Source organism: Haliotis rubra, unplaced genomic scaffold (assembly GCF_003918875.1).
Source record: "Haliotis rubra isolate DU_JTF1 unplaced genomic scaffold, ASM391887v1 Scf115, whole genome shotgun sequence".
Lineage (NCBI taxonomy): Eukaryota > Metazoa > Mollusca > Gastropoda > Lepetellida > Haliotidae > Haliotis > Haliotis rubra.
In genome coordinates, this window is record NW_025765059.1 from 171,710 (window position 1) to 186,252 (window position 14,543).

At 41.8% G+C, this 14,543-nt stretch overlaps 1 protein-coding gene across 1 annotated transcript in view; it reads left to right on the forward strand.

Moving 5' to 3' along the window:
• LOC124254198 (protein unc-13 homolog B-like) overlaps positions 1-14,543 on the forward strand; it is a 219,012-nt gene that overhangs the window by 136,184 nt on the left and 68,285 nt on the right. The window contains 3 exon segments of the mRNA XM_046688088.1: positions 404-701; positions 994-1,011; positions 9,843-9,902. Coding sequence (XP_046544044.1) covers positions 404-701; positions 994-1,011; positions 9,843-9,902 — 376 coding nt within the window.

The window sequence follows — 14,543 nt, forward strand, 5'->3', positions numbered from 1 at the left end:
GTTTTGTGTCAAGAGTATTTAAGGCACACACTTCAATCATCTCTGTGTAGGAGTAAACACAGGTGGACAAGCTGCTGAACACAGTTGTATCCTTTGCCAGAAATTTATAATTATGGGTTTGAATCCTTGATTTTTCCAGTTTTTTAGCACCATTTCCTACTCTCAGTTTCATGAAAGTGGTACATATTTAAGCCTGCATCAAGTAGAACTTTCCTGCAACATCAAGTCGACACATCAGGATATACATTCAGACATTAGACCAGAGATACATCATATAAGCTATCTATGCCTACTGGTCAGAGATACAGTCCAAGAGAGATCAGTTTAACCATCTATTCTTGTCATTCATATATTAAACCTGAGATGTAGCTTCCATTTCCTATTGTCATCAAATCGGTTTCAGCTGGCATGTCTGAGGACAGTGACTATACCAGCGATGTCAACTTCCCCCTACAACACCAGCACAATACATCAGCACACCAATATCGAAGCCACCCGGACCATCCCTACAGGTTGCGGGAGGATCGTGACTACCCGCGCTTTGACTCCTTCGACCGCTCATTTGACAGAGGGTTTGAACGTGAGCCAGACTACTACCAAGATGGCAGCCTGTACCAACCAGGGCGCAGTGACACCGACTCAGAACCCCTATACTACAATAGTCGACCCAACAGTCGGCCTCAATCTTTCATTAACGACAGGTGAGCTTTGTTTTGACAGGTAAGATATTTGATTGTAATATGATCATTCCGTACCTGTACAGTAAGAATTTGTCGTGATTGCTCTATCCTTTGACACTTTTTGATGTAGTTTTTGTCAAGTTGTCCAACAAAGCACTATTCCCAGTGGTAGACCCTGTTACATCAGTTTTGTGATAGTGAGAAATGTTTGGTGTCGTTGGACACTGTTGGTTTTGTGTGACTGTTAGGCTTATTGGAGTTACCTGACATTGTTTTGTATGTGAGATGAGTTTTCAACCTGCCACTGTTTCAGTATGATGAGCCCTCCCAGGTGAGCTGTTTGACACAGTTCAGTAGATCAGCCTGTAGTGTTTCTACGTAGTACAATTGCATGATGAACAGTGCATGTTTTACATACCAACTCTAACATGGGATCACAGAAGCCTAATAGACTAAGACATTGTTCTGTGAAAACTTGTTAACAATCGAACTGTCCTCTAGATATGACACTTTGACAACTTTCTTAGAAAAAGTTTGAATTTGAATTATTTTTCTTTTATTATGTCATAAAATTTTGTTTTTTTGTTGGCTTTGCACCTTTATTCAGTCTCATTCAAATCATATCTTAGAAATAGCTACTGCTACGCAAAGATCTGAGGACAGTCCAGTATGACCTCTCCTGAACTTTGCCCTACTAATGAAATTGACTAAGAGGTTGTCAACATTAGCTCTTCAGCACTAGTTTCAAACTCCATGTTGACCTCTGTCCCTTCTTATACTTTGAAAAGTACTGAAGCAAAGTTGTTGATTCAAAATTTTAAGACTGAATAACAGAAGATTCTGGAATGTCTGATTTAGGGCCATGATTTATAGGCTGTGTGTAATGTCACCTCTGTTTCATAGTTTTATGACTGTTAAAGCAAGAGAGAGGCAATGATTTTTTACGGAACCACAGTCTATGACTTTTGCTCATTAAATCTTGTCTTAACCTTTAAGGTTTACATGATTAGGAAATGCCTTCCAACTGTCACTTTCAGTCTCTGAAGCTCTGAGGGAGCAGATGAAAGGTCATTGTGATGTCTTGTGATGGGATGTCCTCTGATCTGTATGTATATGTAATGGCAGCTAGCACAAGGATCTCATTAACCTCCGATCTGTATGTACGTGTAATGGCAGCTAGCACAAGGATCTAATTGTCCTCCGATCTGTATGTACGTGTAATGGCAGCTAGCACAAGGATCTGATTGTCCTCCGATCTGTATGTACGTGTAATGGCAGCTAGCACAAGGATCTGATTGTCCTCTGATCTGTATGTAAGTGTAATGGCAGCTAGCACAAGGATCTGATTGTCCTCCGATCTGTATGTAAGTGTAATGGCAGCTAGCACAAGGATCTGATTGTCCTCCGATCTGTATGTACGTGTAATGGCAGCTAGCGCAAGGATCTGATTGTATTGAGACTGCACCTGTTGACAAACTGCTATCACAGCATAAGTAGGGTTCACAGCTTACAACAGACCTACTTACAGGTGTGATTCAGATGATTCTCACTTATGGTATCCAGTAGGTAGCTGTTGTAGTCAACTTCCTGTACATAAATGGTTTTTATTGATCCCTAGTTTCCTTCAGTATCGTTAGTTAAAGGTCACCTTTCATCTCACTGACTGACGTGCCTCAGATGTACTTCATCTGTGTTCTTCTTTTGATTAGTTTTCATCCATTTTGAAACTCTAACTGACAAGTTATACAAAGAGCTGGGAACTCCTTTTGGATTATTTTCCTCAGGAGAAATTCAGGGGCTATCATTCCACTTTCCTTCAGTTATCAGTACCGGTACTTTTCTTCTGCATGCTTTTTATCTTCTATGCTTGATTTTAGTGTATTATTGATAAAAAGATAATCATAATCAAAATAAAATGATATTCAAATGTTGAATAAATTAATGAATGGATATAACTGGGACTCTTCTGGGAAAACATGGCTCGTTATATTGTACATTATCACGAGCACCATTTTACTCACTTTGAGAAATAATGGGTAAACAGTAGGTTTATGGGCTTATTCTTGTCAGTTGCATCTACATCTGGAAGTAAACATAGAGAGGTTGTCAGGTCTGCCATACTATTCAAGGGCACACCTCTGTGGAATAATCAGGAAGAACTTGGGGTTCTGTCTCCTCCTTTTCTTAAACAAGGGGGGAATGAATTGTCTGTGTTCCTGATGGTATCTCTCCCATCGGTCCATACACTGTGGTTGGTGTTCCTGAAGGTATCTCTCCCATTGGTCCACACACTGTGGTTGGTGTTCCTGATGGTGTCTCTCCCATCAGTCCATACACTGTGTGTTGGTGTTCCTGATGATGTCTCTCCCATCGATCCACACACTGTGTGTTGGTGTTCCTGATGGTATCTCTCCCATCCGTCCATACACTGTGGTTGGTGTTTGTGATGGTGTCTCTCCCATCGGTCCACACACTGTGGTTGGTGTTCCTGATGGTATCTCTCCCATCGATCCATACACTGTGTGTTGGTGTTCCTGATGGTATCTCTCCCATCCATCCATACACTGTGGTTGGTGTTCCTGATGGTATCTCTCCCATCCGTCCACACACTGTGGTTGGTGTTCCTGATGGTATCTCTCCCATCGGTCCATACACTGTGTGTTGGTGTTCCTGATGGTATCCCTCCCATCGATCCATACACTGTGGTTGGTGTTCCTGATGGTATCTCTCCCATCTGTGGTTGGTGTTCCTGTCCCCCACACTGTGTGTTGGTGTTCCTGATGGTATCTCTCCCATCCGTCCACACACTGTGTTGGTTGGTGTTCCTGATGGTGTCTCTCCCATCGATCCACACACTCCATACACCTTGATGGTATCTCTCCCATCTGATGGTCCACACACTGTGGTTGGTGTTCCTGATGGTGTCTCTCCCATCCGTCCATACACTGTGTGTTGGTGTTCCTGATGGTATCTCTCCCATCCGTCCATACACTGTGGTTGGTGTTCCTGATGGTGTCTCTCCCATACACTTTGTGTGTTGGTGTTCCTGTCCATACACTGTGTGTTGGTGTTCCTGATGGTATCTCTCCCATCCGTCCCACACACTGTGGTTGGTGTTCCTGATGGTGTCTCTCCCATCGGTCCATACACTGTGTGTTGGTGTTCCTGATGGTATCTCTCCCATGTGTTGGGTCCACACACTGTGTGTTGGTGTTCCTGATGGTGTCTCTCCCATCCGTCCATACACTGTGTGGTTGGTGTTCCTGATGGTGGTGTTCCTGATGGTATCTCTCTCCCATCGGTCCATACACTGTGGTTGGTGTTCCTGATGGTATCTCTCCCATCCATCCATACACTGTGGTTGGTGTTCCTGATGGTATCTCTCCCATCCGATCCACACACTGTGGTTGGTGTTCCTGATGGTATCTCTCCCATCCGTCCATACACTGTGTGTTGGTGTTCCTGATGGTATCTCTCCCATCGGTCCATACACTGTGTGGTTGGTGTTCCTGATGGTATCTCTCCCATCGGTCCATACACTGTGGTTGATGTTCCTGATGGTATCTCTCCCATCGGTCCATACACTGTTCCTGATGGCATCTATCCTTGTTGGTGTTCCTGATGGTATCTCTCCCATCAGTCCACACACTGTGGTTGGTGTTCCTGATGGTATCTCTCTCATCCCATCCCACACACTGTGTGTTGGTGTTCCTGATGGTATCTCTCCCATCGGTCCATACACTGTGGTTGGTGTTCCTGATGGTATCTCTCCCATCGATCCATACACTGTGTGTTGGTGTTCCTGATGGTATCTCTCCCATCAGTCCACACTGTGGTTGGTGTTCCTGATGGTATCTCTCCCATCCGTCCATACACTGTGGTTGGTGTTCCTGATGGTATCTCTCCCATCCGTCCACACACTGTGTGTTGGTGTTCCTGATGGTATCTCTCCCATCCGTCCATACACTGTGGTTGGTGTTCCTGATGGTATCTCTCCCATCGGTCCATACACTGTGTGGTTGGTGTTCCTGATGGTATCTCTCCCATCAGTCCACACACTGTGTGTTGGTGTTCCTGATGGTATCTCTCCCATCAGTCCATACACTGTGTGTTGGTGTTCCTGATGGTATCTCTCCCATCGGTCCATACACTGTGGTTGGTGTTCCTGATGGTATCTCTCCCATCAGTCCACACACTGTGTGTTGGTGTTCCTGATGGTGTCTCTCCCATCGGTCCATACACTGTGTGTTGGTGTTCCTGATGGTATCTCTCCCATCGGTCCACACACTGTGTGTTGGTGTTCCTGATGGTATCTCTCCCATCAGTCCACACACTGTGGTTGGTGTTCCTGATGGTATCTCTCCCATCCGTCCATACACTGTGGTTGGTGTTCCTGATGGTATCTCTCCTCTCCCATCAGTCTCCCATCCATCCATACACTGTGGTTGGTGTTCCTGATGGTATCTCTCCCATCGGTCCACACACTGTGGTTGGTGTTCCTGATGGTATCTCTCCCATCCGTCCACACACTGTGGTTGGTGTTCCTGATGGTGTCTCTCCCATCAGTCCATACACTGTGGTTGGTGTTCCTGATGGTATCTCTCCCATCAGTCCACACACTGTGGTTGGTGTTCCTGATGGTATCTCTCCCATCGGTCCATACACTGTGGTTGGTGTTCCTGATGGTATCTCTCCCATCAGTCCACACACTGTGGTTGGTGTTCCTGAAGGTATCTCTCCCATCAGTCCACACACTGTGGTTGGTGTTCCTGATGGTGTCTCTCCCATCAGTCCACACACTGTGTGTTGGTGTTCCTGATGGTATCTCTCCCATCAGTCCACACACTGTGTGTTGGTGTTCCTGATGGTGTCTCTCCCATCAGTCCCACACACTGTGTGGTTGGTGTTCCTGATGGTATCTCTCCCATCAGTCCATACACTGTGGTTGGTGTTCCTGATGGTATCTCTCCCATCAGTCCACACACTGTGGTTGGTGTTCCTGACTGGTATCTTCGGTCCATCAGTCCACACGTGGTTGGTGTTCCTGACATCGGTGTGTGTGTTGGTGTTCCTGATGGTATCTCTCCCATCGGGTCCCACACTGTGGTTGGTGTTCCTGATGGTGTCTCTCCCATCGTCCACACACTGTGGTTGGTGTTCCTGATGGTATCTCCCCATCGGTCCACACACTGTGTGTTGGTGTTCCTGATGGTGTCTCTCCCATCGGTCCACACACTGTGTGTTGGTGTTCCTGATGGTGTCTCTCCCATCAGTCCATACACTGTGTGTTGGTGTTCCTGATGATGTCTCTCCCATCAGTCCACACACTGTGTGTTGGTGTTCCTGATGGTATCTCTCCCATCGGTTCATTCACTGTGTGTTGGTGTTCCTGAAGGTATCTCTCCCTTCGGTCCACACACTGTGGTTGGTGTTCCTGATGGTATCTCTCCCATCCGTCCATACACTGTGGTTGGTGTTACTGATGGTATCTCTCCCATCGGTCCACACACTGTGGTTGGTGTTCTTGAAGGTATCTCTCCCATCGGTCCACACACTGTGGTTGGTGTTCCTGATGGTATTTCTCCCATCAGTCCACACACCGTGGTTGATGTTCGTGATTGTAGTCTGGAGATACAGACTGTTCACTGGTCAGTATCGAACAATTTCATCAGTTACTGTATGGAGATGGAGGTACAAACTGCTGACTGGTCAGTATCCAACACTTTCATCAGTTGTAACATATGTTATATTTGTGATTACACTTTATTAGTTAAGTACAGATTCTAGTACCTTTGTTGAGTCCCGTCCGGGATTCGAACCCACACCCTCAGAGTCAGGCACCTTAATCACCAGCACACAAAGTCAGCCGCCTAACCCGCTCAGCCTCTGCTATGTGGAAGTCAGACTGTTCACTGGTCAGTATCCAACAATTTCATCAATTCAGCCTTGTCTGCTAGCGCCAAGAGCATGCTTACGAGCATGGATATGTGCGCATTATAAATACATTTTTGTATGCACTATTATTATTATTATTATTATTATTATTAAGCTGGCATACTCTGACATTCTACTAAAAATACAACCCATTTTAGTAACAGGACTATAGTTAATGTATCATGTTGAGATGGTTGTTAAATAACTTGTGTTATTTTTACTGAAATGCTGCTGAAAGAGTCATTACTCACTGACCCAGCATATTTGTGCTTAGTGGGCCTAGTGCAAGCATATAGGAATTCTTAGAGTCTTTGAACGGCATTTAGAAGTGATACACATAATGGCAAGAATTTATGGATGTCAGCTTCTTTATTGTGATGGACACAAGGTTTCAGATTATATCCTTACTCCTTCATCAGTTGAAAACAAAGAAGTTGACATATACTAGTATAAAATTCTTGCCTTTACAAATTTCTAGTCCTTCATGTTACTCTGTATTGTCGGTCTTTTTTAAATGTGTACTTGTAATTACAGTTTGCCACTGAGACACTATAACTAATATAGAATATCATCTGGCAAACAGAATACATCAACTCAGCTCATGCATTATGTATGAAGTAATAGCGGGTTCAAGCTGGTGGTATTGACCCACAATATTTCCACTTGAATATTCACTGGCTGAAAAAATACCACCATATTTGCTTAATCATCATATTGCAAGTTATTTTTCAAAAGCAGATGCATAAGTTAACTTGAATAATTTTTCCCTGATGTTTCAGACTGTGTTCGTTTTATATTAAGCTAACGGTTGGTCTCATACCATGGGATTCTTGACAGTGTTTTTTTTTAATTCAAAAGTTGAAATTCACAACTTATTTTCCTGAACTTATTTTATTGCTAAATGTGTGTTGATTGCTTTTATTATAAGCATCTTAGAATATACTTGCTGAGACAAGTGTGATTTGTGTTTTTCCATATGTGAATATTAGTGGTGGTGATCCTTGGAGATTATACTGAAAATTATCAGATTTTTATGCAATTACAGAATTCTGTGAAAAAATTTATGTGGAATCAATTATGGGTCTGAGCTTCTACTATCAGACCTGATCAATGAATGGTTTAAGCTACATCTTCAGACCTGATCATCAATTATGGACCTATTGACCTTATCATCAATTATAGATCTGTAGACCTGATCATCTATTATGGATCTATAGACCAGATCATCAATTATGGATCTGTAGACCAGATCATCTATTATGGATCTATAGACCAGATCATCAATTATGGATCTGTCAACCAGATCATCAATTATGGATCTGTAGACCTTGTCATCATCATGGATATGGATCTATATCAATTATGGATCAACCAGATCATCAATTATGGATTAATTATGGATCTGTAGACCAGTTCATCAATTATGGATCTGTAGACCAGATCATCAAGTATGGTACACCAGATCATGTACACCAGATCAGATCATCAATTATGGATCTGTACACCAGATCATCAATCATGGATCTGTAGACCAGATCATCAAGTATGGATCTGTACACCAGGCTAGCTATTCTCGAAACGTTCTTAGCCCTACAAACTTCTTAAGCCCATTCTTAACACATTGGCTACGATCGAAGTTACGAAATCTTAGGGCTACAAACGTTTCGAGAATAAGGGCCCAGATCATCAATTATGGATCTGTAGACCTGATCATCAAGAATGGATCTGTCGACCAGATTATCAATTATGGATCTGTACACCAGATCATCAATTATGGATCTGTAGACCTGATCATCAAGTATGGATCTGTAGACCTGATCATCAATTATGGATCTGTAGACCTGATCATCAAGAATGGATCTGTACACCAGATCATCAATTATGGATCTGTAGACCAGATCATCAATTATGGATCTGTACACCAGATCATCAATTATGGATCTGTTGACCAGATCATCAATTATGGATCTGTAGACCTGATCATCAATTATGGATGGATCTGATCATCAAGAATGGATCTGTAGACCAGATCATCAATTATGGATCTGTACACCAGATCATCAATTATGGATCTGTAGACCAGATCATCAATTATGGATCTGTAGACCAGATCATCAATTATGGATCTGTAGACCTGATCATCAATTATGGATCTGTAGACCAGATCATCAATTATGGATCAATTATGTCCACAGACCTTATAATCAATATTGGGTATTGGACCTGTTCAGCAAGATCTTCACCTGCAATCGGTGAAAATTGTGATAAAATACATGACTGGATAATGAAGAAGTCACCACATGTCACATGGCCTATAGAGATGCATCTCTGATAACTGAGCTGAATACATTCAGGATAATGAAGTGGGTATCACAAAGGTTTCAGCACGCTAGGTTCTAGGCTAGACTCCACTTTCATCACATGTTTAACATTGTTTTTAAGCAGACCCAACTGGGTCAGTTGAGTTATTTGTAATCATGGATAAGTGTTGGGTTCATCACTTTCAGCCAGAAAGGGGAGGGGAACATCGAACCTTCAGTAGAAGATGTGGTGATAAGATATTAATTAAATGCTGTTCAAAGTTCACACATGGTCACACATGACGGAAACATTTAAATTGGTGTTGTATTTGTTAATCTTTTAAATGAATGTAATAACAAGAATCAAGCAAGGGTTTTTGTTGAACAACCAGCTGCCTGAAAAAACTTTTCTTATGTTTCATAGCTTTATATCTTTGTGCACTTTATGTAGACATTTTAGTTCGTATATTGAAGCTTGTCACTTGAGATATTGTGAACATACTACCTTTACGAATGACAAGTCTTTATGGATGTTCAACTTCTTTATCATACAATAGCGACGTTTCGGTATAGATACTTCTACCGTGTTCAAGCCTCGGAAAACACTTAAGTATCTACACCCAAACGAAGCTATTGCACAATAACGAAGTTGATATCCATAAAGACTTGTCATTCCTATTACTTACAACTTCTTGAATGCCTCTCAAACAGTTCATACTACCTGTACATTTTGAAAGTAGAAGTTGTGTGCTTCTCTTTAATATTTTTTCCGCAGTGATGTTGGCAATCAAAGGGCCCCTTTACCCTAAAATGCTGACTAAAATGGGAGGTTGTGCTTTCTCCCAGCCGGTGGTCGTCTTATACTTCTGTGATAACATTTGTGACTGGTCACGAAGGTTCTTTCTTCACAGACACACTTCTATTTCAGCCCAGCCATGAGTCGTAACTCTTCCATGAACATGAGCCGTCAGAGCACCCAGGACTATAGGTCAGTATAGGTCAGACCTTAGATTTCAGCTTCGTATCAAACTCAGGTCCTAGACTTCGACTTAGTACCAAAGCGAGGCCTTAGACTTCGACATAGTAGTAAAGCGAGGCCCTAAACTTCAGCAAAGTATCAAAGCGAGGCCCTAAACTTCAGCATAGTATCTAAGTCAGGTCCTAGACTTTGACATAGCACCAAAGCGAGGCCTTAGACTTCGACATAGTACCAAAGCGAGGCCTTAGACTTCAGCAAAGTATCAAAGCGAGGCCCTAAACTTCAGCATAGTATCTAACTCATGTCCTAGACTTCAGCATAGTATCAAGTTTGGTATGCTCTCATCCTTACCACAGCCTGCATGTTATCCCAAGAGGACAGCCAGATCATATTTATGAATAATGATAATTTGTTTATCAAAGCTCCTGTATATTTTTTTCAAGAGAGCAACTTAACCCGGATTAATCTAATGATTTCTAGTACGAAAGGATCAGATAATTTTAGAGCTCTTTATGTTCAAATATGGAAATAAACTGGCTTTTGAAACCTGAAAAATCATTCCTGTAAGATATCTTGTATTCATGCAAAATATGTCTTAGTACTACACCAAGAGCTGAGAATAATATCTTCACATTACATATGACCAGAAAGTTATGTCTTAGTATCAACGTGAATCATGTCTGTGAATGAAGTGGTAAGACTATATTTTAGTACTAATATCCTAGGAATGAATCATTGTTTTTTAAGTTATGCTTGACAGTTTAGCTAGTAGATGAGGCTGAAAAATATATCTTATTATACCCAAGGATTATACCATAGCTACTGAGGTCCAAGGATTATACCATAGCTACTGATACCCAAAGATTATACCATAGCTCCTGAGGCCCAAAGATTATACCATAGCTACTGAGGCCCAAGGATTATACCATAGCTCTGAGGTCAGATGATTATACCATAGCTCCTGTGGCCCAAAGATTATACCATAGCTACTGAGGCCCAAGGATTATACCATAGCTACAGAGGTCCACGGGTTGGTGTGTAGCATGTGACACCCTAGGACTTAAGGTAATCAAGTGGGGTCCAACACCTATTATCTTACCTCACATATAAATGTCGCTTTCTGATTGGCTGAGCGCTCTTCTATTATTTTCAATGTACCCCACTTACAAGCGAGTAACATTTCAATGTACCCCGCTGTCAATGGCAACTCATTTGGTACTTCGTGGTAGTAATTCTTTATCTCGAATAAAATTGAATCACGTATGATGTACCGAAATTACTGATGTTTTGCGTATGTAAATTGATGGAAGGGAGCAAAATCAAAATCTTGTCAGCAAAATCTAGTGATGGCTACAAAAAGAGTTGTACCCGTGCTTCAAACAATTCAAAATTGACATTAAGGTGTTCGGTAAGATAAATACGTTGTTCACTGGTCCTTCGGGGCCCATGGGTTGATGGGCTCAAGGAACATAAACAAACATCGAGGGTACATCAACCCATGAAGTGAAATGAGTCTAGCCCAACTATCATGCCTAGTATGTGGAGCCGAAAGATTAATGTTTGGTGAAACCTAAAGTTTATTGGTTAGTGAAGCCCAAGGAATAGAATTTGGAGTGTGATATGTCCAGATTAGCCAAGAATGTGATGCCCTTGATAAGAAAATCCCCAGCCAGATGTCCCGGTTTCTACAAAACACATCCTTAATGCAGTAGAGACCTTGTGTAGCCTGACACTATTGTTCTAGTTCTCAGCACAGTGACACAAGTCTTCAGCTGTGTATAAGGTACATGTAGTTGTTTCTCTGGGGATGTTTAGTCTCTCACATCAGTGATAAATCAGGTACTGACAGTATTGGCACACTGCAATAAGGTGCTTGCCTGAAGGGAGGTAGAACTTACTTATGTTGTTAAACAAATGGAACAAATTGTTAACAGCATGTCAGAGATGATACTTTCAGACTTCCTCAGTTAAGAATCTCTGAGGAAACAGTAGTCCATCATCCTTGGACATTGTGGTGAAACAGAAAATTCTTAGTCTTGCTTCAACATAGATTCACTTACCCTGCACTCTAGAATGTGTCATTATGGATGGGTAAAAGAGATGAGTAATGCCAGATTAGATTTTATGTGATACATTTCAATATTAAGTAATTGTGTTGGGAATACATTTCAATACATGCTGACTGTATTGTGATACATTTCAATACACACTGACTGTATTGTGATACATTTCAATACATTCTGACTGTATTGTGATACATTTCAATACACACTGACTGTATTGTGATACATTTCAATACATTCTGACTGTATTGTGATACATTTCAATACACACTAACTGTATTGTGATACATTTCAATACACACTGACTGTATTGTGATACATTTCAATACACACTGACTGTATTGTGATACATTTCAATACACACTGACTGTATTGTGATACATTTCAATACACACTGACTGTATTGTGATATTGTGATATATTTCAATACACACTGACTACTTAGATACATAAAACTGTATACCTGCATATTGATATTGATTGTATGTATGCATGCATGCATGTATGTACTGGACACATACCTGTGTACAGATATATGTTGTATTCCCCTTTTGACCTTGTTTGTGTTGTATAGTTAACAGGATTAATTAGAAAATATTGACATTACTTTAGCTGCCTATTGCCTGAAGTAACCATAGGTTTGCATGTGACACAGTATGTTATATTGCTACAAGGAGTGAAAACAAACTCACTCACACCATCACACCCTCTCACTCATATCCACCTGCTCACTCACTCACTCCTAGACCCCTGTACACTCACTCACTCATACTCACCTGCCTGCTCACTCACACCTAGCCCCCTGCTCGCTCACTCAGTCACGCACTTACTCCTACTGCCCTGCTCACTCACTTACTCTTACCACCCTGCTCACTCACTTACTCGCTCACTCACTCATACTCACCAAACTCACTACCACTCAAACCCACTTGCTTACTCATACCCACTCAGCTGCTTGATGACTCACTCACTCGCTCACTCACTCACTCATTCCCGGCCATTCACTCTCTCTTACCCACTCACTCATACCCACTTACTCACTCATTCACTCATACCCACCCACCTGCTTGATGACTCACTCACTCACTCTTACTCACTCACTCTTACTCACTCACTCACTTACCCACTCACTCTCCATACCCTTACCCACTCACTCACTCCTACCCACTCTATTCACTCACTCACTCATACCCACCCACCTGCTTGATGACTCACTCACTCTTACTCACTCACTCACTCTTACCCACTCACTCATATCCACTTACTCACTCACTCTTACCCACTCACTCATACCCACTTACTCACTCACTCACTCTTACCCACTCACTCATACCCACTTACTCACTCACTCCTCATACCCACCCACCTGCTTGATGACTCACTCACTCTTACTCACTCACTCACTCATACCCACTCACTCACTCCTTAGTGTAAATCCTGAGGTAGTCATGATAATTCCCTGGTTTGGTCAGAGCTTTATAGATGATATGTATTGTATGAACCTCACTCTTATTGTTTGAACATTCTATTTTGAACTTTTTACTGTTTTTAAGAGCCTGACTTGTTCAGCAAGATGCATTGATGCATGATTTCTCAAAGACATGTTGTGCAACTACTGCTCCACAAATACAATCTGCCATTTGCAGCTGCTTGTAGTCATTAGTGTTATTCATGTATAATTGCTCCCATCAGCGTGGTACTTATGTTAAGTAGGCAGCTGATCTGCTGGTGACATTTAGCTTGTTGAACAAAGACCGCATGGAAACACACTGTGAGGTTCAAGCTCATGTTAATAATGTTGATACCTATTTCCAGGGTTGACATTTTGTAACTGTAAACTTTGTGGAAACACCTTTTTACGTTTTACATTTACCAGTCTGCTGAGCTGGTGTAGAATGAAAACATTTACATTACCTTCTTGATGTCATTTTAGTGCTGCTTGTTGCTGGCTTTATGGATATAAAATGGAAAGCATAAATTGTCTTCAGCTAAATTCCAAAAAGGCACAAATTTGTGAACATGTAGGATAGCTTTGAATATATTGGGAAACTGAGAAGGAATGTTGCAAAAATGTGTAGAAATGTGAGAAAATATCATTTCAAAGGCATCCCAAACCTGTGAAGATCCAGGCTGGAATTGATCTTCAGTAACCCATGCTTGTCGTAAGAGACGACAAATGGGATTGGGTGGTAATCGTATCCAAATTGTGTAGATCAATGCTCATGATGTTGATCACTGAATTGTCTGGTCCAGATTCGTTTATTTACCAACCACCACCATATAGCTGGAATATTGCTAAGTGGGGCATAAAACTAAACTCATTTAGTCAGAACCATCGTCATTTAGCAAGAGTGAGTGAGTGAGCTTAGTTTTACGCCGATCTCTGCAATATTCCAGCTATATGGCGGCGGTCTGTAAATAATCGAATCTGGACCAGACAATCCAGTGATCAACAGCATGAGCATTGATCTGCGCAATTGGGAACCGATGACATGTGTCAACCAAGCCAGCGAGTCTGACCACCTGATCCCATTAGTCGCCTCTTTCATTTAGCAAGAATATTGCCGAGTGCAGCATTAAATAACAA